Below are 24,771 nucleotides of genomic sequence, written 5' to 3'. Positions count from 1 at the left end.
AATGAAATATTTTTGTTGCAATAGAATATTGAGTAGCCTGAGTTAACGCTGTGCCTGTTTGACACATTCACAATCTCACGTGGCATCTGAAAGGGCTCAACATACACAATGAAAAACATCAGCATTTTCTCCGCAATGAATCACTTAGCCATCGTAAACTATATATGCTATTTTAAGTACAATATTTTTAAAGTAGCGGCTCTAAATTATATCGCTGTGATTGTATCTGTTGTCCCACTTCCGTTTTGAGAAGGAGATAAAAATAAACTCTCACGTAAAGTACCTGTGGCCTTCCGTATAAAAGCTCGCTAAATGCGATGATAGAACATCGGCAATGAACAGTAATAAACAGCTTGCTTCTTCAATTTTTTTTTCAAATTTTTGCTATCTGTTTCTGTTTTTGTAAGGTTGTAGGCTAGTTTCGCATGTACTTGAGAAATATGAACTTGCACTGCTTGTCTGTTCTGTTCTCTGTGCTCAAAAGACAACTGGTTACGAATTAGGGGCTTTTGTCACTGGTATAAGTATGTACTTTGTACACGTTGCCATTTCAGCACGAATTTGGAAACTTAAAAAAATGAAAAAGTCCCCCTTTTTTTCAGTTTGCCAACTCGGCCAACGCTTTTCCGAGAATTTCGCATGGCTTTACTGCAAAGCATAGTAGCGCCAATGTAGCGCACGGGAAGTACCAGAACCTATGAATGAGAATTTCACTTCCGCTGAAATAACTTACTGTATGATTTTGCAAAAGAACATTGCTATAAATGTATAGCAGCGATTTTTTATGTCTGTAATACCTTTGTAATCTTGCAGCAGACGTCTAATAGTTTCAGTCACCTTTGTCCTATAGCACGAACAACTAGAAAAAAAAGCAATCAAGTCATACAGCTAGCCAGCGAGCCAGTCAGTGCACAGACATACCGAAAAAAAAACAAGAAGCAAGCGTTTTAGCTCGCAAAATTATTGGTAGATGGGGTTAAACGTCTCAAAACCACAATATGTGTATGAGGGACGCCGTAGTAGACGGCTCCGTAAATTTGGAGTACCTGGAGTTCTTAAACATGCACCTAAATCTGAGCGCACGGGCCTCAAACATTGTCGCCTCTATAAAAAACGTGGCCGCGGCAGCCGGGACTCGATCCCAAAACCTTCGGCTTAGTAGCCCAGTGCCTTAGCCACTTGAAAACCACAGCGAGGTTACGAGCTCAAAAAAGCCGAAGTGGGTATTTTAAATTTATGGTTATTTCGATACGTGTTTCAGAGGAGCTAGCAATTGCCACGTGCGGTCATCCCCAACGACGACTGTCTCTTGATTTACGAGGCCGCTATTGCTCGGACGTATATCTCAGAATGATAGGCAACTATGACAGCCGTTTTTTTACGAGTTCAAGTGTTTACTCGAATACTAGGCGCATGTCACAGTGTCCCGATAACTGCAGTATCAAAAAAGAGGACCCGTACTAATTATTAAAGCTTCAAGAGCGCAATCATATGAAAGAGTTACATATAAATAGAACGGTAGTTCGTGGCCTGAAGCTACGCGCAACTTCCAGAACATCAAAATGGTTCTGTACAGTGCCTCTGTGCTTCTTCTTGCCATCACGACTTCGACGGCTCAAGACGCTGGTGTGCCGGTAAGCAGGAATATTAGCACTTTGAAAAAACAAAGCGGCAAAAATGATGGCGTTTTATTATGAACTAAGCCCGCGTCTCTATAAGCACTTCGAGCCAGAGAGATATTCTTCTTCGGAATAGGCGTCACGGCAGTGAAAAAAGATAAGACGCGACAAGCCCGTTGCAAGTGACCTAGAAATCAAATAAATGTGTGCATCAGAGGCCGATTTTGTTCGCCGTAACTACCTTTCTGACTCACTAAAAAACCACCAGCACAGTTCGCGGTGTCATTGTATTTTCGAGCTTGCTTTGATCCTAGTCCTTATTTACTCTTTTTGATAAGTTTCTATTGAAAACAGTCACCATCGGAATACTTTCGTTTCTGCATTGGAGAACCTTATAAGATGCGCGAGTGCATTTTCCAAATGAACAGAGTACGCACATCTTCGCTTCGACGTTTGCCGTCGCTGCGCATGCGTCATACGTAAACTTTTCGCTTGCATGCGTTATACTTAAAAAATAGCATACTACCATATCAGAAAAAAAAAGTCTTGCACTCAACAACGCTAGCGATTTGTGCACAACGGACTTATTGCGAAGCTTCAAAAAAAAAAAAAAAAAAAAACGTTCGTTTTAGAGCAATACTTCACTTTATTATGTTCAGTGGTCTTCAAGTTACCGCCACTGCCTTATTATTTGAAGCTCGATTACGCGTGATTGAAGCTTCGCATGGAAGGAAAAATTATTATGTGATGGGACTCTATAATGAAACTTTGGTATGCTAATAAAAAATAGTAGCATATCCATGGGGTGAATGACGGAGAGTGGGGCGAAGCATTCATCCGTCCATTCCTTTTTGGTTCCGTCCGTCCATGCGTCCGTCTGTGTGACCGCCTGTGCTTCTGTCCGCCCATCCGTGCGTGCGTCTGTTCATGCGTCCACGCGTCCATCCGTTCGTTCACGCCTGCGGCCATCCATGCATCCGCTCCGGCGTCCATCAATGCGTCCATCCGTCCGTGCAGCCATCCGTGCAACCGTCCATGCATCTGTCTATGTGTCCGTTCATCCATCTATTCAACACTCCAAGTACCACCATCTCGCATCTTTTCATCATATATTCCCCATATAGAAGCACCGCCATCCAGCGGACATTCCAAGGACTAAACCAGAGGTGGCACACACACACTTTCTTACGGCTTGCGCTTCGGGCCCACTTCCCACCTTTAACAACATCTAGTTCATGGTATATACTAGTTCACTGTATTCATGGCACTGCGGCCTAACGCTCGCTAAACCTTTCTAAACCCAAAGATGTTACGCTTAGCGAGTATAACGTAGTAACCATTTCTTGTATGACAGTGGTCAATGTACATGCCAATGGCTGCTAATGGCGAATGAGAGACAGGAAAATTCGGCTTTTAGTTAACGTGCACGCCACGAACGTTTTATTGTTCAACAACGCACAGGAGAAATGTCCCACCGGCACTACCTTGCAGGTCAAGACGTAAGACTGGTTACACACTACGACTATGACTACGACTATGAAAGACAAACGGGTGCCGCTATAAGGAGCTCCGCCCCTGAAACGTGCCTCTATATCACTTATGTTGGAATGTTAATGGATCTCACTAGAAACACTGTCTAGTCATTTTCGCTTTCACATGAAACTAAGAGGCGGCAAAAATTGTGTATTTTGTGCCTAAGGCTCCTTTAGACTCAGGTTCAACTAACTTTGCTGAAGCCGTACTCACACGTCAAAAATTTACTTCATCTGTTCACTCGCACCCAAACTCACCAAAATATTGCTCACCAAGACTCACTAAGACTCACGCCTTGATCTTAGTCTGAGTGAGTCGACTCACGATTTCACCAACTCATGCATGAGGCATTGACGTTTTTGAAGTTAGTCTTTAAAGTGAGTTTATTTCAATGGGATCTCTTGGACTTCAGGCAAGCGGCACAGAAAAGTAGGACGCGAACGCCAAATACATGCAGAAAACATTTGAGAATAAACATGATTATATGGTATACTTTATGCTCAGATGAAGGCATGCCTCACTTTGGGCGTTAGAGTGAAGCATTTGTGTGCAGTAGGGCTTGAGGGAGTTCTTGCTTCATTTGGAAGCGTATTTTCTCGTTAGTCTGCATCCGTCCAACTATCGCTCGTTTCGAGCGAAGTTTCAGAAAATTCAAGAAATAGAGAGTGAGATCTTATTATAAGGCAGAGAGGTCGGCCTGAGCTAGTTGCTGCTGCTCTACACAGGAGATAAAGAAAGAAGAATAGAATAAGGAATGAAGGATGATGATAGAAACAGAAAGATGGGGCGCGTATGTACAGTAGCCACTTTGCATTGTATTCTACAGCTCAGTATCCACAGCAGTGCTTTGATAAAGTCTAAAAGAGCCCTTCATTCAAGGTCCTACTCCACACCTGTAAGGACCCTGCGGTCTTGAAGGGCTTTCTTCTGGGTTGTTTGGTTCATGTTTCTGTTCAGGCGAGAAAGTCCTAACTTTTTTACGTGACGAAAAAACGAGAAAAGGAGTCAAGGGGAGCACAAAATTTTGACTGTTAATTCATCATATTCTGCACAAATATCTATAGGCCTCAGACATGCGCAACAAGCGAGGCATACATCAAGTGCAAACCAATCTCTATATATAATCACAGCCTGTGAACTAGGAACATGCTTTCTGCCGGCGAGAAAGACATTGACGCATTAGCGATACGAGAAGAACCTCGTGCTTTTATGTGGAATGCCTCCAACCATTCTCCAGCCGTGGTGTACCTGATTCAGCTGATAACTTTGACCTTTTTTAGGCACGTCTTGCACTTATGAAATATGCACTGCGTCGGCAAACGTGCTTCATCTTTACCTTTTAGTGAGAGCTACTGCCTCGTTTTTTCGCCACGCAAAAACAGCCATACCTCTGTGACCTGTGCAGTACAATGCAGACGAATGAGCGCAATCCCACAGCAATACCTGAAATACATAAAAAACATAAGCTAGAAGCTCAACTTTGATAAAGCAGTCATGATGGCCACGTCGTAACAAGGTTCTTGAACTAGCCCCGACTTGGGGCAATAAACATCGAAATTCGCGCTTTCTTGACGGAATAAAGAGCCTGCATCTTTCTAATACTCACAAGTATTCGCGTGCGTAAAAGTCATCCGCGAGGCTGTGAAGTACCTAAATGCATAGAGTTTCCTAAATATACTCTAGAAGGAACTCTGGCGCTAGTGTTGAGCTTAAACGCACGACACTTTAGTGAGCATGCGAATGATAGGTAGTATATGAATTCGTCTAATCTTCGTACTTCTGGCTTCTTTTGTATTCGCGTGGCTTGAAGCGTGGCTAGAAGCTTTTTTGTCACAAAACAAGGATCAGCAAACGTTCTATGGTTACGCTTCACCTCCTTAAAATTTTAGACTTACCATTCCAGATAGGGTACCGAAGTTCAAAAGGGTTCGTTCTTTTCCTCGAAACAATACTGAAACACAACAAGAAACGAAGTCACAAGTTTGATTCGCCGCTCGCAAGTATGAAGGCTAGGCAAATCCGTGTACTACCCATCATTCCCATGGTCGCCGAACAATGCCAGCGCCAGAGTCCCTTCAAGTTGATTTTAGAAAACCTTATGCCTGTATGCGTGCAGCCGTGTGCCACAGCCCCTATCAACATGACCTGCTCTGATAGATGACCAACGAATATCTCCCGGTACTAAAATTTTGAGCATGGTTACTGCATATAAGTGGACAGGAAATGTAAGTGAGGGAGAAAGAAATAAATATGTGTACAGCTGCACACAAAACTCCAGATGCTCAACATCAATCCAAAGTACTCAGTGCAGTTTTAAATTTCGTCCATTCCTGATTTTTTTCATCATTAGTTTACGAGGCTGTTTAAGTAAATTGGGCTCAGCTTTAAAATATTATGCAATATTTACAAGCAAGCCGCCTAATATTTATTCTGTTGGCACGTTCTATAGTATTTGTAAAGATCCCTCTAGCAATTAACAGTAATAAACGTTCCAACTTTTAAGTACTGCTTCAAAGGACGAACTGTGATGGTTAAAATTCTATCAATAAATGTGCAAATAACTAAAGAGAGGAAATTTCAAGCCCTTTTCATGCCAAAATTAATACGGGAATGAGAGATACCACAGGGAGGAACTATAAATGAAGTTTATCAGCCTGTTTTTTAATTTTGTATAGTGCGCCTAAATCAAGCAGGCGGACGTTATTGCAGCCCCGCCGCGGTGGTCTAGTGGCTAAGGTACTCGGCTGCTGACCCACAGGTCACAGGCTCGAATCCCGGCTACGGCGGCTGCACTTCCGACGGACGTTGAAATGCTCTAGGCCCGTGAGCTCAGATTTGGGTGCACGTTAAAGAACCCCAGGTAGTCGAAATTTCCGGAGCCCTCCACTACGGCGCCTCTCATAATCATATGGTGGTTTTGGGACGTTAAACCTCACATATGAATCAATCAACAGACGTTATTTTATTTCGTTACTAAATAAGTTGTTTCTGGAATAGTAACTACACGCCAGAAGTTCGCCGTTCGCATTGCATTAATTACTGTGCCTCCCAGCCTTGCAAAGCAACCGTTTAGCTTTTGAAAAAATAACACGTGAGCACTCACTCACTCGCATAGGTCCTCTAACTGAGCACTGTGGAGGCTGTATGGTTCCTTAGCCAATGGGAAGGTTGACTAGCCTCCACATGTTCACGCTGCGTTGTCTGCTGAATGTCCCCCTGGCGTCTGCGCGCACACGTTCAGCGAGCAGGCGGCAGCGCAGAAAAAATGGAACATGGCTGCACACAACGACGCTGGTGACTTCCGCTTCGAGTTCATTCTGTCGTCGCGTGCGCTCTGCGGTCTGTGAGTTTCACATTGGCACTTGTATGTCCTTCAGATTTGTGTCTTCGCACTGCCATACTAAGGAAAATTGCGGTGACACTTTCCACATGATGTGGGCGTGCCTAAAAACCCAAAAACTCACCACCCAACCCTTCCCGGAAGGATTGCGAGGCAGCCCTGCTCAGAAGCTCTGCCATGGCAGCGCTCCCGTAGTGCTTGTACGGGGTGGCCACTCCAGGACCGGTCTCCACACTCCCTGCTCATAACTTCAATAAACAAATGCTTTTCATCAGGATAATCGGCAGCAATGTATTCGTGACAACTGCGCTATATTTATAATCCAGTGTCAAATTCTCGGCAAGGTAACGTAGCAGGCGTGGTTAAATAAACAGGTTATCTCGCCCATAATGACCGATCCTATCAAATACTTTGTACAGATCATGAAATGGCACAAAGCGATAGCTCTTTACACCATTAATTTGTTGCTGTGAGCGTTCTGATTGGGCGTAAAGGGGAAGTTCGCATCGAAGCGGGTAATCTGTGTGCATGGGCTTTGCCATGTTGATTTTTAGCCCCAGTTCGCGGCTATTGCCGATGCAGCAAACAAAAAAAATACGACGTGACACGAATAAAAATACGTTACTTGGTAATGTGCAAAAGATGCTAGACGAGGGCAAATGGCTCAACCTTGCGAGGCATTTATAACTGGAACTATGTTTTCGTGCGCAAGCATGTGGCTTTCTTACACCCTGCAGCTTTGACATGGATGACTGGTAGTGGCAGATTGAGTGTAGGAACTAGCATGGAGCAACAGTCGATCCATCGAGCATGCTACGAGCACATAATTGATTTTAGGCGCCGACTGACTGCTTGAGCCGGTACTATTAAAGCACAACCAAACCACCTTTAGTTCAAGGGCCGGACAATAGTTTCTGTCTCGCCTTCACTACCTTTTCTACAAGCCCTATCTCCTCCTCTCCACTTCTTTTTTTGATACAACACTGAATGTGAGCACTAAGTGTTGAGGCAGTTTATGAATCGTGGTCTTCGACTATACACACTTCAATTTCTGCTTGCGCAGTCACAAAAGCAAAAAAAAAAAACCCGGAAAGATAACAGATTATCACACTCGATAGTCTTGCAAATGATGCAATACAAGGCAGAACTATTTGGCGGGACTATAATAAAGCGAGCCTTTATGGCAAAACTATGGAGAAAAAAAAAACACAGGATGGAGCATGACGTCACGCACCCAGCCTTGGCAAGCCAACCCACTTTGAAGCCATCAAAGTCGGCCCTTTTGCTGTGAGATCACGGAATAAACAAGACTTGCCGAAATGTTGTTTGGTTCTCCATAGTGTTTAGTGGGAGAGCGGCAGTTAGGGTGCTTCACAGAGCACCCAGCTGATCCGTACGCTGCTCGGTGTACCCGCCTTCACATCTGATCGGGGTCTCTTTACGTTTCTTTCAGCGCTTGTAAGGCTTAGTTCGTTCCGTGCAAGCGAAAAATTCTGGCGGGCCGTGAAAGGATCCCGAACCAACGTTAAACGTGCACTTCAGTCGAATTAGCGAGAGCATTGTGAGAACAGAACGCATGTATTCCTCACCCGTTTGTGACGAATAATATTATTGTGTATTCTTCCCGGGAGGGGATAATCATCAAGCAGCCGGCAGATTAGTGCGTGCGGAACTTGGGCGGCAGTGTTTCATTAGCCGACTGCAGTCACATGGCTATAGTGGCGACTTCGTTTAGCAAAACGCACTTTGCCGGCACGGGCATCTGTTGGAGTTTTGTTTCGCGAGCGGCCACCAAGTGAAGAGCGCCAGCAGTTTACACCGGTAGCGCTATTCGCCGGTACTTTGATTTATTTACTGCGTAACTAGTACACTGTAGCATAAACACCACAGAAAGCGCAATGCCGTGACGACACAAGGCGGTCGTACCGGCTGATTGATTCCGCGAGCGGCCGGCCGCAGTTTCCGCGGGGACAATTATTTGCCGGTATAGTTTGAGTTAATCACGCCATAGCCTGCTTTGGAAACATTATGTGACTACTACGAACCAGTAGTGGTTTGACCGGCCGTTCGCTTTTCCGAGCGGCCGGCTGTCATAGGAATGCCAGCATTTTGCGCGACGACAATTGTATACGGTGGTCAAAGCATGTTTTCAGAGCACGCTATGCTGTGAATAACTCTAACTATGCCGGATAATAACTCTCTCCGCGCAATATGCCTACGAATTCTTCGCTTTTTGACGGCCGCCCGCGATCAAAACCGAACTGCCAGTCGAAGTGCCACTGACGGGTAGCTGTACCAGTTTGCACCTCATGGCCGCTCGCGTAAAGAAGTACCAGGAAGGCGTGTTTTGCTACATGAATCCGCACAAACAACCTTACTTGCAACAGGGCACAGACACTCATTTGGACATTTTCGCTCGTCAACTTCTCGCAATAATCTTACGCCACATTCTTTGAGACGTGTCTACACAAGATCATTGACAGCTAAAACTCTTTTAGCTTCCAAAAAAAAAAAAACTGTGATTCGATGTCCAAGTTCAGAAAAGTGAGCACAGTGTTCACGGTAGTGCTTCTGCGCTACGAGTGATGAAGCACTTTTCAGAACAAAGCAAAACCGGGAGAACTGAAATCTACCACATGCGCTTACGTTTTGGTCACGTGTTGGACCGACTTGGTGGGCTTCAATCGCGTTGCGCAACGCTCCCTGCTGTATATTTCCTTTCTCTATGGGAAGGCAGAGTCCAAAACAGTTCGCAAGAGGTACCTCTCGTATATTGAATAATAGAGAGGTTATTTGATTTCGATGTCACTTCAACAAACTGCTGACGTCACGAATTTTGACGCAGGAACAGGAAAGTAGAGCGCTATTTTTTGGCCCCTAAACAACCTCTGTGTGCGTCTGCGCGCACACAGAGGTTGTTTAGGGGCCATTTAAGCGAGAGGTGGGTCGAATACACTTATCTAGACTTCCAGATTTTCAGAGAGGGCTTCTATGTCGAAGCACTGAACCTAATCGGACTATAGTTGTCAGCGAAAAACGATGTTGTGCTTTCTTGGTGCTCTGTCGGCATTTTCGCTGTGACACATAAGACCACGGATAAGAAATTTTGTAGGGGCACTTGATGGTGAATTGAAAATGATGAGTGGTACCGACACCCCTCATCATTTTCAATTGCGGTCTGTTTGCCCGAAGCGTTGATCACTTGCTGTTAATGTAACTGATCCTGGTCACTAGGAACGCTGAGGTTTTGAGTTGCTAAGCTGAATGCTGTCGGCTCATTCCTGCCCATGGCGGCCTATTCAAACAGGGGAGGGTAAATCAATAACGCCAGAGTACTTATAAATTGAGTAAGCCTATCAGGGGTGTAGTAAGACATTTTTTCCATGGGGGGTGGGGGGTGGAGAGTTCACTTGTACATCGAGCATGTTCGTGCATGTTTTTGTATATGTACACGTATACACACATAAGCAAAATTGAAAAGTTTTGAGCACTTTGAAGCACTCTTTTTTGGGCTATGTCTATGAAGGTTATAGTTGTTTCTGAGTCTCCTACTATATAATAGTCACCTCATAGTCACGTGGTGTGTAGGCCAGCAAAACGCCAAAAATAATTGTTGACAATTTATTTATTTTATTTATTTTCAAATACTGCAGCCCCATTATGGGGCTATCGCAGGAGTGGGTACACAGCAAGAAATAATAAAAAGGTACAAAACAAAACAGCTGAATTCACAAGTACATTGGCAGATCGTAGAAATACAAAAATTTTACAAACAGAGTTATACAAACAATGAAAGGTTTACAGCACACCGTCTTTTAATGCCTTCAAAAATTCATCTTTCTGCAAAGACCGAATGTGACCTGGTATGAGGTTCCACATTTCAATACATCGAGGAAAAAAGGTGTACTTGAAGAAATAAGTACGAGGATGAAACACAGATACATTAAGTGCGTGGCTGTTTCTGGTGGATGATGGTTTGGCAGGTGTTATGTAGTTGTTGTGTGGTGAATATTGTGGTGAATTAAATAAAGAGTGAAAAAGTTTCAGAGACTCGATGTCTCGTCTTTTAGAAAGTGATGATAGATCAAGCTGCGCTAGATGGCATGATGGTGAAAAATTACGATCATAGCGTCTGTAAATGAGTCGAATAGCTGTTTTCTGGATGGATTCAATGCGTTTTATGTTAGTGATTTTATAAGGGTACCATACAGTGGCTCCATACTCAAGAATCGGTCGTACGAGGGTTTTGTATGTAAGCAGTTTTGTTTCCCTTGGGGCTAAACGTAGTGAGCGGTTAAGGTATCCAAGTTTCTTCAGAGCCTTGTTGCATGTTGTATCGATGTGACTAGACCAAGATAAGTTAGTAGTGAAAAGGAGACCAAGGTACTTATATTGTGAGACCCGCTGCACTACGTAGTTATTAAAAGAACAATCAAACACAGATGGGGTTTTCTGTCTACTGAAACACATAGCAGCTGTCTTTTGAAAGTTAATGCTCAACTGCCAATTTTGGCACCACCTGCAAAAGTTTAAGAACGATGTATGGAGTGTATGATGATCATCAAGTGAATTTATTACGTGATATAAAACGCAGTCGTCAGCGTAAAGACGAATTTTAGTGGAAACTGTGTCGGGTAGGTCATTTATATATAACAGAAAAAGTAACGGCCCTAGCACGGATCCCTGGGGCACTCCGGAAGATACACGTGCTTTAGATGAATGGAAGGTGTTAAATGATACGTATTGGCTACGACTTGAAAGGAAACTTCTGATCCACTGAACAAGCGATTGGTTCTTTAGTAAGAGATTGAGTTTATATAGAAGTTTTGAATGTATGACAGTATCGAAGGCTTTAGAAAAGTCTATGGATAATGCGTCCACCTGAAGACCTAAGTAAAGAGCTATAGATATGTCATGAGTGAATTCTGTTAGCCGAGTTATGGTACTAAATCCACGCCATGATGATGATGATGTGTGGCGCTTCATGGCGCAAGGGCCAATATGGCGAAAGAGCGCCATTTCAATGACTAGAGATGTGAACAAAAATTATTTTTGCCATAGCAGTCGTATGGACCCTCCAGGTACAGTTTGGTGTCGCCATGAGGTTGAGTGTGAAGTTCAAGGGGTATTAATTTGTTACACGTGTACTATGTTTTATGTGTGAGTGAGAGTTTGCGAGAGCCACTGGCGACATTGGCTGAATCGGACATAAAACGTTCCGGCCATCTTCAACTGATCGAGAGGCGCAAAGGAAATCCCGGGGAAACCGGCGGGGAAGAGAGTCTGCGTTGTTCAGACACGATATTTTAATCGTTTAACTCAATAAGGGCTGAACCAGTACCAACTAGCCCAATTATCTGTGCTACTATGATCTGTTTACCTTGAGCGACCTGGCACAATCACGTGCACCCCATCCTGTGAGTTATCAATAGATCACTCATACCTTTTTATGTGATGTGCATACCGCTTAGTTTGTACCCCGGTGTAGTGGTCTAGGGGCTAAAGTACTCGGCTGCTGAGCCGCAGGTCGCGGGATCGAATCGCGGCTGCGGCGGCTGCATTTTCGATGGAGACGAAAATGCTGTAGTCCTTTTGTCTCAGATTTGAGAACACGTCAAAGAACCCCAGGTAGTCGAAATTTCCGGAGCCCTCCACTACGGCGTCTCTAATAATCATGTGGTGGTTTAGGGACGTTACACCCCACAAATCAATCAACGGCTTAGTTTACATTGAAGCGATAGACAGCGCGAAACAGGTTTCGCTCGTGGAAGCCGCCGCATTTCCTGATGCCGCTGTTTTGATTATTTGCGCCAGGTGGGTTGTTAAATCAGTAGGCTGCTATGGCCTTACTTCGTGCAACAGTCCAGTCTATTGTGGCTTTTGTAGGTTCTCTTTTGCGGAGAAACTGCGTCTTTTAGAAGGCTGTGCTCCAGCACCAGTTCCCGCGTTTGGCGACGTCAGTATCACCAGCGTCCTTGGTATACTGACAGCCATGAGAACGTAACCCATGCACATGAAAAAGATTAAAAAATGCGCAGAACGAATGAAATGTGAACGATGGCCCTCAGCATCACAGTCGAGTATTCTACCCCAAGGCAGCACTGGCGCTTGAATCTGATCAGCAAAAAAAAAAGAAAAAAAAAAACGTATACAGACTTCAAGTTGGACAACGAGTAACGTTAAGCTATGTAATATTGCACGACATTTTGGGACGTTAAGCCCCACATATCAATCAATATTGCACGGCAGAAGATTCTTTCATAATATTGAGACCAGGGCTTTTTTGTCACAAAACCACGCTATTATTCCGAGAGACGCTGTAGTGAAGAGCTCCGAAAATTTCGACTATATGGTACTCCTTACATTGTATGATATTTAGCGCAAGCTTGACTCTCGAAAACACTCACACAAACACTCACACACCTACCCGAGTAACACGCACAATACTCCGGTGGATGTGTGAGTGAGTGTTTGCAACGTTCAAGGTGGCGTTATATATCGTACGTGACAAATAGCAAACTAGTCCAAGAAGTTTAATTGATATCCTTTTATGTGCACGGACAAATGACCACCGCTGTCAGGATCGAACCCGTGACCTTCGGCTCAGCAGCCGAGCACCTTAGCCACTCATCCATCTAGACAGAAGACTGAAATGATAAACAGCCTTGCCAGAAAACTAATTGCGCAAAGAGTGCATGCTTAATGGTTCTCACTCACTATAAAGTGCTCAGCCATAATAATTCACTCTGCTCAGCCACATGCAGCAACGACAAAATGACAGGAAACTTGCTTATATCCAGAAAGGCGAATAACGACACTGTGGGTGCTGTCCCATTTGAAAAAAAAAAAAAAAAACATGGTTCAGGCTTTCCGCATTGACCTTCACTCATGCGGAAACAGTTGGCCTAGCACCAACATGAAGCGACTTTCATTATTCGCATTAGGTTTTATCATAATCGTCGGAGATTTTTCGCTATATTACGCTCGCCGTTTACTTGAGAGTGCGAACGTCACGTTTACTGGAGAGCGCACGAGTAGTCACGTAATACTTAGCAAATCTCGCACAAGTGATTAAAAGCCCTGAAAACACTATGTTTGCAAGATAGAAACTTTTTGACCTTATTCATATGCTGTGCAACTGCTCCATTGAAGATGTGTTGAAAAGAATAGTTTAAATATTGTCTACTTCATTACGGCTAAATTTTTTAGCTTTTTATGTATACTTCTATTTCATCCTGATGAAGCCAAACTGTCCTCCGAGTTGAATTGATTTTATAAGTGCACACGAGTAGTTGAAAAAATCAGAAGGTTGGTGCGATCAGCTGGAAGGCTGATTTACATGTAAATTTTGTCTGTAGCAAATGTCAGAAGTTTCTACTGGTTCGCGGTTCTGTGCTTAAGCGATTGCCCAACGTGCCACCACAGCTATGTACCGATGAATATCGTTCCTTTTCAGGTAACCACAAGCTCCCAGCTAGCCGACGCGCTGTCAATAATGAACAATGCGGTCGCCATATACAGTACGCTCGACAGTCCACTGGAGCACTGCTTTAGCGCAGAACTGACAGCACTTCGGCCTGAAGACCAGTTGGCCACCTACGTTTTTCAGTTACAGACTCTTCTTGGTTACATTCAGTACGTAGACTGATTTACTGCTGATATTGTGAGATCTGGTAGTTGTTGATATACTAAATTGATGTGACAACGAAAGGAGATAGGCAAGAGCGAGTGTTTGCAACGAAGGTGTAAAGGTACCACTTTTACCGCCACATGCAGGAAGAAATGTGCCCACACGTGGAGGTTCATTTCAGGATTATAACGGAATGCAATGCAAACCACGAGGTGCGAGCATGGCCGTATGAATACAGCGAATGCCCGAATCGAATGTCTCGCAGGGTTGACTTTTGTCATTGAGCTTCCGTATCGCCGCTTTTAACTTGCAACACTCATGCTATTCTCCACTGCTCCGTGGCGTGGGTGTTCGATCACTTTCTCTGAAATATTGATTTTTATTCACGCATGCATGCACACAAGTCCACAAGCACACACACACGCACACGCCCAAATACTAAGACACTCATACACCCACCCACACACGCACAAACATATACACAGACGGTGCGCTCACAGGCACGTTTTCTCAAGGACTAGTTTCGAAGGAATTCTTTCAAAAATTCCGCAGATACGTCTTTAGAGACCACCACGTGTCGTGCTGACACATGGTATTGCACACGCAACACCTACTGTAGTACACTGATACAATTACCTGGGAGAGGTTACATACTACTTATGATTTGTTCGCACGTATTTGGCTGGGTCGAAGTATACCAAGGAAGAAGGGGAACGCGAGAATACAAGAACCGAGGATGCCTTGAAATCAATGCAGAGCGCTTTCGAACTCAGGTCAACAAAGCAATTTTTTTCCTTGTCTTTTTATGACGGAGTAGAGTATGATCGCAGAGAATGAAAACACTATCGTCCGAACACTTTTACAAGAGGAAAGTAGGCAAGTCATTTTCTTAAGTGATGGCACAGAGATAATGTATTCGCGGGAAAAAAGAGTATTGAACTTCATAGCATACGGACGTAAATCAGTTAAATGCATACAGTCGTAACACAACTACATTTTCGTGTAGCGGTAGCAACAAAGTTTTGAATTCCTTAAGTGTTGAAAGCTTTGAACTGCAACTTAATCAGTCTTACGAATTTTGTAATCTCGGCTGATTATTAAACATGACATCGTAAGTTAGAAATGTCGAAGGTATCGTGCTTCTGATAGGAGGAGTACTGAAGTCATATAAATAAACGAACAAGTTTTCTAGTTTCGCAAGTATATAGGGTACTGTTGCATTCAGCAGGAAATGCAAAATTACCTTGCTTGTTAGATAAATCTGCCACTATTGAAGTATGTAGCTTGCTTAACTAACTTGTTGCCTCACAAATACACAGGCGGAATATCTATTATGTTAGCTCTACATTTCAGTGTTACACGGCTCTTGCACATTGATATTCTTATCTGCTATAGAATAAATATGCGGCCATTGAAGTCATTTTTATTTACACAGGATGCCACCTTTTTGCATCAACCTCACTACGTCGGCTTCGGGTGAATTCCTCTTTGGTCCTTGCGGAGGTAAGAACACGCCGAATTGGGTATATTAACCCTTTGTAGGGCGGGATATGTTTTTTAAAAAAAAACAGAAAAAGGTTGTGTTATTTTACTAACCAAGCCAACAGAAGTAGTTTGAAAGAAATTTCAAGGATGTACAACGAGTACTTTATTAAAAAAAACTGGGACACATTTGTCCCACTAGCGCTAAATTAAAATTCAAAAAATAGGGCGCATTTGTCCCAATGCTCTTTGAGGGCTCCGGGGTTACATTTGGGCGGCGTGAAAAAGTCCAAAACACGTTGAACCAATGCTCCTTGAGGGCTCCTTGGTTACATTCGGCCGGCATGAAAAGGTCCAAAACACGTTGAACAAAGGGGCACATTGCACACAGAACACAGAAGGTTGGTGCGCGCTTCTTTCTTGGCAGTCGAGCACCAACGACACCGCCTCCTTTTTGCAATCTTCTGAGGGTGATGTTCAGCTCCCAGAAATCGGACTTCATCAGCAACGCCTACCATTTTCTGGCCATGTTTGGCACCTTTTTTGTTGACTCGATACGGGCGATTGCTGGACCCTTTGAATGTTTGCCCGTTTATCAGCTGGCGACCAAGGACGAGCCGGAACCAAAGGTAGCTCATTTCACTGACTGCTTTCATTTGAAGAAAAGCATTTACTATTGCTGCGTCCAGCAGAAAGTAAAAAAAATTCCACGACTTCTTCGATCGTCGATCCACCGGGTATGCGTTCCTTCTTTGGTCAAACTTGTCGACTCCGCCCATCCAGGTATTGTAGTCGGAGACTGCTTTTGGGCACTGGACGGATATAGATGAGCCATTAGAAAGCTTTCGAACAACGTCCTCAGTGTCGCTGGGGTGATTAAAGTTGGACAGCACGTGTACGTTTTTCGTGTCCCGCCACTGATAAGCTGTGATGCTCGCTTTCGCACGCCAGATATACTGTCCCTTCTGTAGCTTGTTATCCCGTTTGATTTCGTCAGGTAAGTCCTTGCGGTTTGGGCGAACCGTTCCTGCGGCCAAAATGTTCTTTTCTTTGAAGGCCTCCATTAGACGTGTGGACGTGAAAAAGTTATCGAAATATAGCTGCGTGCCAGCCTCTACTCGGTCAATGAGGGAGAGCACAACATGCTCATAGAGACCTACGTTCGCTGGTCGGTCTGCACCTTTACCTTCGTAGACCTGAAATTCAATCAGGTAACCTGTTTGAGAGTCGGCTCTGCACCACACCTTGTATCCCCGCTTGATAGGTTTCATTGGAAGGAACTGCTTCAGTGAGGACCGGCCTTTGAATCGTATCATACCCTCATCAATGGCTTGGTGCGCTGATGGAGTGTATTGTCTCTTGAATCTTTCATTCAGTGCAAGAATGAGAGGACGCACTCTTGCCAATCTGTCGTACCCTTCTTCACCTTTCTTTTTTTTCTTGGTTAGGTCGGTGAGGTGCAAACAGTTCATAATGGCTTGAAAACGACGGAACGACATAACCTTTGATATTTCAGGACAATTGAAAAAACTGTCACTGCTCCAGTACAGGTACATTTGATGTCTGGGTTTTGTGCTCATCAGCAGAAGTATGCCAAAGTATGCACGGAGTTCATCAATTGTAAGCTCTTTCCAAAGCTGTCGGCCTTTCTGTTTGGCAAAGCGGTTTGTCTCAGTCACCAGTGTGTTCATGATACCTTCGTCAAAATGAAGAGAAAAAGCTTCACAAGGTGTCGTCGGGAGATTTGCGCTGTATTGTGGGTCCCAAATTTTTGGAACACGAATGACGGCATCCGGTTCACTGCTATTCCATGCCCCAACCTCCTCCTCTTCGACTTCTGCTTTGTTGCAAATTCTAGGCACATTCTTTTGCTTCCTCTTCTTTCTTGAATAGGTAGCCTTTCGCTTTTGTGGTTTCCTTGTTGATTCCGCCGCTTCGGCTTCACTGCTTTGCTCATCTGAATCGGGCGGAGCGAGCTCGGGTGCGAAGTCTTCATCTGTATCTCTGTCGGAATCACTCGACGTAGGGTCGTCAGGAAGGCTAAAATATAATTCCAGCGCTTCCTCTCGCGTCAGCAATCGTTTACCTGCGTTTTTACAAGCAAACAGAAAACAAAAGAGTTGGTGAAATGTTTCACTACACATCAAATGCAGGCAGCGGTGGCAGTAGGCTTATCCCATCGTCATGCAGTTTTTGCCCTGGCACCATTCGAAAAAGCTTTTAGGAGTAAGTATTGCTTCTATTGTTGAAAACACTCGATTATTACGTGCTGGAACTATTTCTTTCGAAGCACAGAAAATGGTACACTCATTTGTCATCTTGAATTATTCTTTTCCGGAGACTCACAATGCGGAAATTTGTGCCGCTGGTAAAACAGAAAACACAATTTTGAAAAACATGTACACCTAACGCCGCCTATTGTACAACTTCCAAACGAGATTCAACAGAAGTGTAAAAACCTCAATGTAGACGGCAGCACAGAAAAAATGGGCTTGATGCTTCCCATTGTCTTTCACGAGCAATTCTGTGGGGAACAAAAAATGGGACATATATTTCCCGTTGCCCTACAAGGGGTTAAGAAGATCACAACGGAACTTTGGCCACCACGTGAGAATACCATCAATAATTGAAAGAAACTAGCTATTGTATCACTTTAGCTTTTTAACAAATGGCAGAACTATATTACTTATGGGATTAGCATGTATACTCCTTGGTGACCCCCCCAAATATACCTTTGATCCCTACTTTGCTACTCAATGCACCCACCCCACTATCATAAAGAGATGAAAGGCAGTGAAATCACGAGAAACTAAAAAGATACCCCAATTTGAAAGAATAAGTAAATTTTCTATGACTAACTGTTCTAAAAGAGCTCCTTTATCTTTTTTCTAAACCATATGTGACTCGCTGGGCAAGTAAATGCGTAGCAACATTATAACCTACCAAATCATGCCACAATTTGAGCACATCAATGTCACTGTGCCATCACAGACTGCAAAAAGTTTCTTGTGTTTCGACCTCATTGGCCTTGTCAAACTTGCTATGTGAAGTGTCTGATTCGTTCAGCATGCAATATAATTACTTTGACATAAGAATTGCGGAGAAGACCGTATCAGACTTAGCTAAAATTTACTAATTAGCTCTGTATTGTGTAATGGTGTCAAACTCTCAATGATTCCATCATATTTGACAGCATTCAACCGGCTCTCGTAGCTCACCGAGTGCGCATCACCGGAAAAGCGTGACAGAAAAGGCCGAAAACTGTGTTCGCAGACAGACCAATACGAGGTGGTGTAGTATGCATCGCCATCGTCATCGGTGCCAATTGTATGTGGTGACGTCGGTCATGAAGTTTCAGGTTAATTTTAAGTTAGAGTGTTCTACATTAGGAGAAGGGGTATGGGAGTCACGGTCGCATAGTGAGCCAAGTCGCGAGTGGCAGAAATTGCGGCTATTACACTGCTGTTATACAAAGTAAGTGTTGACTACATGATTTATTAAGAAAATGAAAGCCAATTGGCGTAGTCAACATTTTTTTGTTGCTGTCTTCATACTTTAGGCCATGAAGTTCAAATTATCGAGCTTTTGCTACGTTTTCTTATTGCCCATTTTTATTGCTTACCAAGAGTCTTCTTCTGACCGGCGAGATTCTATTGAAATTGTGAAAGGGTGGCTAATGCAAGAAAAATAATTTTGCTGTGTAGTGTTTCTTCAAAATTGAATATGCGTTGCTATAGAAACACAAACAAACAAAAAAGAAAGACATTTGCTAGTTACTAACCATTGTCTCATTTGACGCCCTCATGATTATTTCGTTGCGATGTACGATACACGAAATATATGCATTTGATCGCAATGATGATTTGAAGCTGCCTCACCATTGTGGGATTCGCATGCCAGAGGCGTCGTTATACGCTTCTAATTGCTAGGTATCGGGCTTCAGCTTATTGAGAGAGCTCTGCAGCGAAGCTTGTATTGCCCGAACTGCGAAGGTGGTTTGCGGTGGTTAGTTGATTGGTCAAACTTTAATGATAGTACGGAGACACAAGACTAGCGGTGTTTCCGAAAAAAAAGTTAGTTTCATCACAACGGCGAAGCAATGAATAAGACAGCAACAAGGAACCCGCCGAGTATGTCCACATAACTGCAGTTGCATAAGAAAGAAGGAAAGGAAGAAAAGAAAAAAAAGCTGCCTGCATATTCCCATGGGAGGAAATCGAGTAAATTTTTGGGGTATCGCGTGAATGTTGCGTAGTTAGGTATAGTTTGGGGATGCCCAATTGTTTCGTCTTAGTTATTCTTATTTACTGAATGAAGGAGAAGCGTCGCCTTCAACGAGTGGTGGGACGCTGATATTGAGTTACACTCCACTACTGGTTCAAGATACTGCTGCTTCCATCGCATCTAGTCCAGTGAGGCATATCGTCAAGTCAAGCGTAAGCCAAGTAAAGACGCTCTGAACTAAATTTCAGGCGCGCGATGCAGTGTCCATATACCAGTGCAGTTTCCTATTGACTGTATCTTATAATTTAGTTGTTCAGCGCTGTGTGGCCCGTAAGTTCAAAACGCATGCGTTGATTTGCTGTATATTTACGTCCTGAAGCTTCCAGACCTGGCTTTTTTAAACTCCTGTCAGCGGCACCTTGCAGCGCTTCTCCGGGGTACTTGCGGAAACAGGGACGTACGTTGGATCACGTTGACGAGGAGCTGACCAAAAGTACACGTGCACACTCGCCTGGTCACATGTCTCTTGTGGGCATGACTGCCTGATATGCTTCTCACAGCTTATCACTTCACTGAAGGCTGTGCATAATTTCATTACAAATCTTCCATAACCAATCAACTGACTGCCAGACCAAGCCCACGCGATTATAATGCTTCGACATAACTCGTCTCTTCACGATAAAAACGAAGCTTGGGCATGAGTGGCAGCCTTCTCAGATGATCTCTGCACGTCGTTTGCTCCATGCCTCACGTCCTCGATAGTTCCAGCTTTCTAGCGCGGGCTTTTGCTTTGAGACGCGTTCGCGGTCTTTGCGTGCGTCTTCTCCGGCTTGCGAGTGAGCATGCACACTATCGATAGGCTGCGAGCGGAAGAGCCTTGTTTTTGCTTGGTCGTCGGCAACGGGTGGCGCCGTACTTCGATGCTGCGTTTTGAAGTCGGTGGCGCGCTCATTTGTGACAAGCTTGGTCAGGAAAAAGTTGTGATGTTTAGTCTTACTCAAACATTACGTCCACAAAAGCAAACGTGTGTAGGACCTTTAAGGCAAAATTTTCTGGTGCCTTTCAGATCTCTTTCCTGACTTTCCTGCTAACGTGCTTTACTTCAACGGCGAGAACTGCATCATCGCCAGCGTTGTTCTCTTTGGAGCCCGGCGTAAGTAAACACTGTTACATGCATTCCTATTGAAATACGAAATGGCTCGAGTCATGTGATACACTCACTCTACATTTGAATGACACCTTGCGTAATGATTGCAAAAATGTTTTGTCCGAAATCTTTGCAACAGATATTTTAGTATGATGTGTTAACCGAACGCGGTAGATGTCAACACGACTATATTGAACTCGAATAAATCTACTGTTCTCGGGTATCAAACGGTTTTCGGGCTCAAAAATGCTTTGCCGCTAATGCACAGGGAAATTCCGTGGCTACATCAAACGAAAACAGGTGGGACGCTTCATAAGTCAACGGACGGGTGGCGCGAAACGTCCCAAGTCATTTTTCCTAACAGTAGTGCATTAGGAAAGGTGGATTCACTTTGTGAAAAGTAAAGCCATTACATGCATTTGTGTGTAGGAGTGATGTGATTAGGAGGGCGATGCTTGGAAGCAGTCCTGCGCTGTCATCCGTAAAATGCTCTTGCTTAGTGTTTTCGTGTTCTTGTTTCGCTTATCCGTGACGGTTCACCGTGGAAACACGGGAAAATGATTATAAAACCTGGAAAAAGGGTCCGACTGCGAGATCTGAACTCGGGGTGCTACTGTTCCAAACCGCTTTGGCACACGGCCTTGTCTCCGCAGGTGGAGCTTGGTCATTACTTGGCTCCTTTCGAAAGTGTTTACTCGCTCTCCTCTTCCGGGGCTTCGTATCGAAGAAGTTTAAAAAAAATCAACCCACAAAAGCTGGTTCTGTGGTGACCGACCTTGGTAAATCACTGACACACCGATAGCTAAGAGTGTGCGCTAAGTGCTTGCAAAAGTGATAGGCTACAGGCTCACTGAACACACATCTGCAGTGACTCCGAATTCCTGTTGGAGGGAGACGTGCATGGGATGCTCGCACACGCATGACGCTTGAGGAACTTCTGTTGCTCTGTTAGCAGGTGATGCTGCGAGGGGCCTTTTAAGGCTGCCGAAACACATTGCACAACCTATATGCGTGCGCACGGTTCGCCTTCGGGGAGGAAGAATGTTTGTCGTATCCCCCCTCCCTCCCTTTTTGCCAATAGGCCTCTCAGAGTTTGCTGAATATAAATACCTGGGTTTATGGTTCACTAATAACCTATCATGGTCAAAACATATAGATGTCATCACAAATAAAGCGTGACGTAAATTATTCTTCTTGCGACGATCCTAAAATTAGCAACTCTTCCTGCACGCTTCCTTGCATACCAGTCAATTATATGTCCCATGCTTGAATAAGCCGTGCCCATTTGGGACCCTTACACCAAAACAAACATCAGCAAATTAGAAAGAATACAGAAAAAAGTAGTGCGTTATATTTATAATTCTTATGGTCGTTCGTCAGTTACTGAGGTCATCAAACGAAGTGGGCTCCACACAGTTACGAAGAGAAATAAAATTTGTCGACTGAAACTTTTGTACCAAATAGTTAAAGGACATTACAACATAGATACCTCCCACATTATCACTTTTTCTGAGGGTTATGCTACCAGGCAAAGACACTCTTTAATGATAGCTCCTTTATTTCCACGAAATAATTGCTTCAAATACCCTTTCTTCTGTAGAACTATTGCTGATTGGAACAACCTAACTAATAACATTGTAACACAAGAATCATTTTTATTGTTTGAAAAATGCTTAGAGTATTTCTTTAGTACTATTGATTATATCTTTTGTTGCATTTGTTCCTTTTTGTGTGTCACTTGTAAAATTCGATTATCAGTTAAACGGAATCTTTTTGCCAGCGATGTATTCTCTGTATATTCTATATACCCTACTTGGCATTTCACTAATCACTTCGAATTTTGTTTCGCATTCCTATTTGTGTTGCTTTAACTGTATGCATTATATTGTCCGCGCTATGCTTTTTCAGCGTGTATATTATTTTGCCCTTTCCGAATACTCTGTACCTCGATCTCACACCTGCTATAGTCTCTGTTCGAGACTGAAGTATCAATAAATAAATAAATAAATAAATAAATAAATAAATAAATAAATAAATAAATAAATAAATAAATAAATAAATAAAAAATAAATAAATAAATAAATGTATAGCTCACTGCTTTCGCATTATCTGCGAGATGCAACGCATGAGACGTACGCGACCTCTAGAGCAAAAACTGGGGAGGCATCTACTAATCCAACAAACTCCTGCCTTCCTATTTTTTTTTTGGAGCGAGATTTTTTTGTGTGTTGTTTTCCCATAGGCGCTGGTGGATTTTGCAATATTGGTTCCTGGAAAAGGTGTCACCCTAACAAATCAGTTATTGGTCTGTTTTAGTCCTTTCTTATTCTTTATTTTCGTGCCATAGCTGTTCCAAGGTGCATTTATATGTCCGCCATGTTTTAGCAACTAGTTCCTAGCTGCGCGATTATATTACCTAATATTTTCTTCGACTGTTTCAGAGTGCATGATGGGAGTGACGAAAGAATTCAAGGATTCTGTGCCGGAAGAATGCACGCAGCAGTTCGATCAGCACTGCGGCCCGAAAAGGTACACGCTGTACAGCAAGGAGGAATGCACCTGAAGAACTTTGTCTTATGTTAATTAGCTGCGCCAGTTCACGCACTAGCACCGGCTGCTGAGATGTAGAGGACTGTAAATAAACTGTTCTTGTAGCATCTTCTTTGTTGCGATACCTAAATTGCAACTAGATTGCTAGCACTAAGCCTCGCCGCCATCGTGCTGACGCATGGTAAGCACACCTGTTAGCCATTATTCACACAGATAAGTAAACGACTGCCACGGAGGAATTCTTTGCAGCGATTGTGCTCAGCCTCTGTCAGTGATCTCCATCTTCATCACTGAGCAGCTATAATAGGTCAGCTCTCAATGTCGTCTTTCACGACGCCGCTGTTTTAACGTTGCAGCTCATGCCCAGAGGTCGATAACCTAAAAGCAGAAAGTGCAATTTTCCTTTTAACTTGGTAGTAGTGGTAATTTCGGAAAGTCATGTTTCATGCACTTCTGTGCTGCGTGTTGAACCATAACTGAACAGGAAAGCAACATGAGTAATTAAACCGAAACTGATTTCTTGTACTATGCCCGAACAAGATATGCCCAAAAGAGATAAATAAATAAATAAGAAATAAATAATAAAATAATAAATAAATAAATCAAATCAATTAATAACAAGCGCATTAAAACCAAAGTTATTGCGCTCGTGCACAAGTAAAGTACACCGTTAGTATTTAACAACGTAACGAGGCCCATCTACGGAAAAAAATACAAATTGGCGAGAGGTAAAACACGAAAAATAAAATATAATAAGAAAAATGTGCTAAGATACATCAACACAAAGCAGTAAATATAGAAGGAAACTGATAAACAGCGTTCAGGTGCAACGGAAGAAAACCGAAGGAAATAAAATACAAAACGGTAAAAAAGACAACTTGCGCATTGTGCGAAACCTCGCTAAAACAGCACAATGCTTGAAATAACTTTAATTCTGGTCTATTGAATATGGTGCGGTCATTTGTTTTTCGGAAGACGTTACTTTTGACACCATGGCTCACGAAGTTCACTCAGAGAAAAAATGAATGGAGATGGTGGTGGTAGTGCTGATTGTAATGTTGCAACAGGTGTGGTTAGCCTGACGTACATGGCCCGAGCGCCTCCTGAATTGTAGCTGTACATCACTACGCATAGAGCAGCCCGGGGCTTCAAAGGAAGACAGTGAAAATTCTTGGGCGCTCCTCGTCGTTGCCGTGAGGTCTTCGGGGAAAATTAGGAAGCTGCGGACCATCGCTGTTCTATCCAC

The 24,771-nt window shown here is 43.5% G+C and overlaps 1 protein-coding gene across 1 annotated transcript; it reads left to right on the top strand.

Annotated features, from left to right (window-relative positions):
• The first annotated feature begins 1,514 nt into the window (after positions 1–1,514).
• On the top strand, positions 1,515–23,632 carry LOC142785602 (uncharacterized). Its single transcript, XM_075883896.1, has 5 exons — positions 1,515–1,634; positions 13,949–14,127; positions 15,558–15,625; positions 20,895–20,981; positions 23,417–23,632. Exons 1-5 carry the CDS (start codon positions 1,563–1,565, stop codon positions 23,536–23,538), a joined length of 528 nt encoding a protein of 175 aa, XP_075740011.1. The 5' UTR covers positions 1,515–1,562; the 3' UTR covers positions 23,539–23,632.
• Positions 23,633–24,771: the final 1,139 nt, after the last annotated feature.

The sequence above is a fragment of the Rhipicephalus microplus genome, chromosome 2, assembly GCF_043290135.1.
Source record: "Rhipicephalus microplus isolate Deutch F79 chromosome 2, USDA_Rmic, whole genome shotgun sequence".
Classification (NCBI taxonomy): domain Eukaryota; kingdom Metazoa; phylum Arthropoda; class Arachnida; order Ixodida; family Ixodidae; genus Rhipicephalus; species Rhipicephalus microplus.
Note: the sequence above shows the minus strand (reverse complement) of the source record. Positions and strands in the feature narration are given on the sequence as shown.

What these genes read in the sequence shown, in the direction of transcription:
- LOC142785602 (XM_075883896.1), top strand. Translation starts at nt 1,563, where the DNA reads ATGGTTCTGTACAGTGCCTCTGTGCTTCTTCTTGCCATCACGACTTCG. An exon ending in CTCAAGACGCTGGTGTGCCG is followed by an intron (nt 1,635 to 13,948) that starts GTAAGCAGGAAT and finishes GTTCCTTTTCAG; the next exon opens with GTAACCACAAGCTCCCAGCT. An exon ending in CCTCTTTGGTCCTTGCGGAG is followed by an intron (nt 15,626 to 20,894) that starts GTAAGAACACGC and finishes GGTGCCTTTCAG; the next exon opens with ATCTCTTTCCTGACTTTCCT.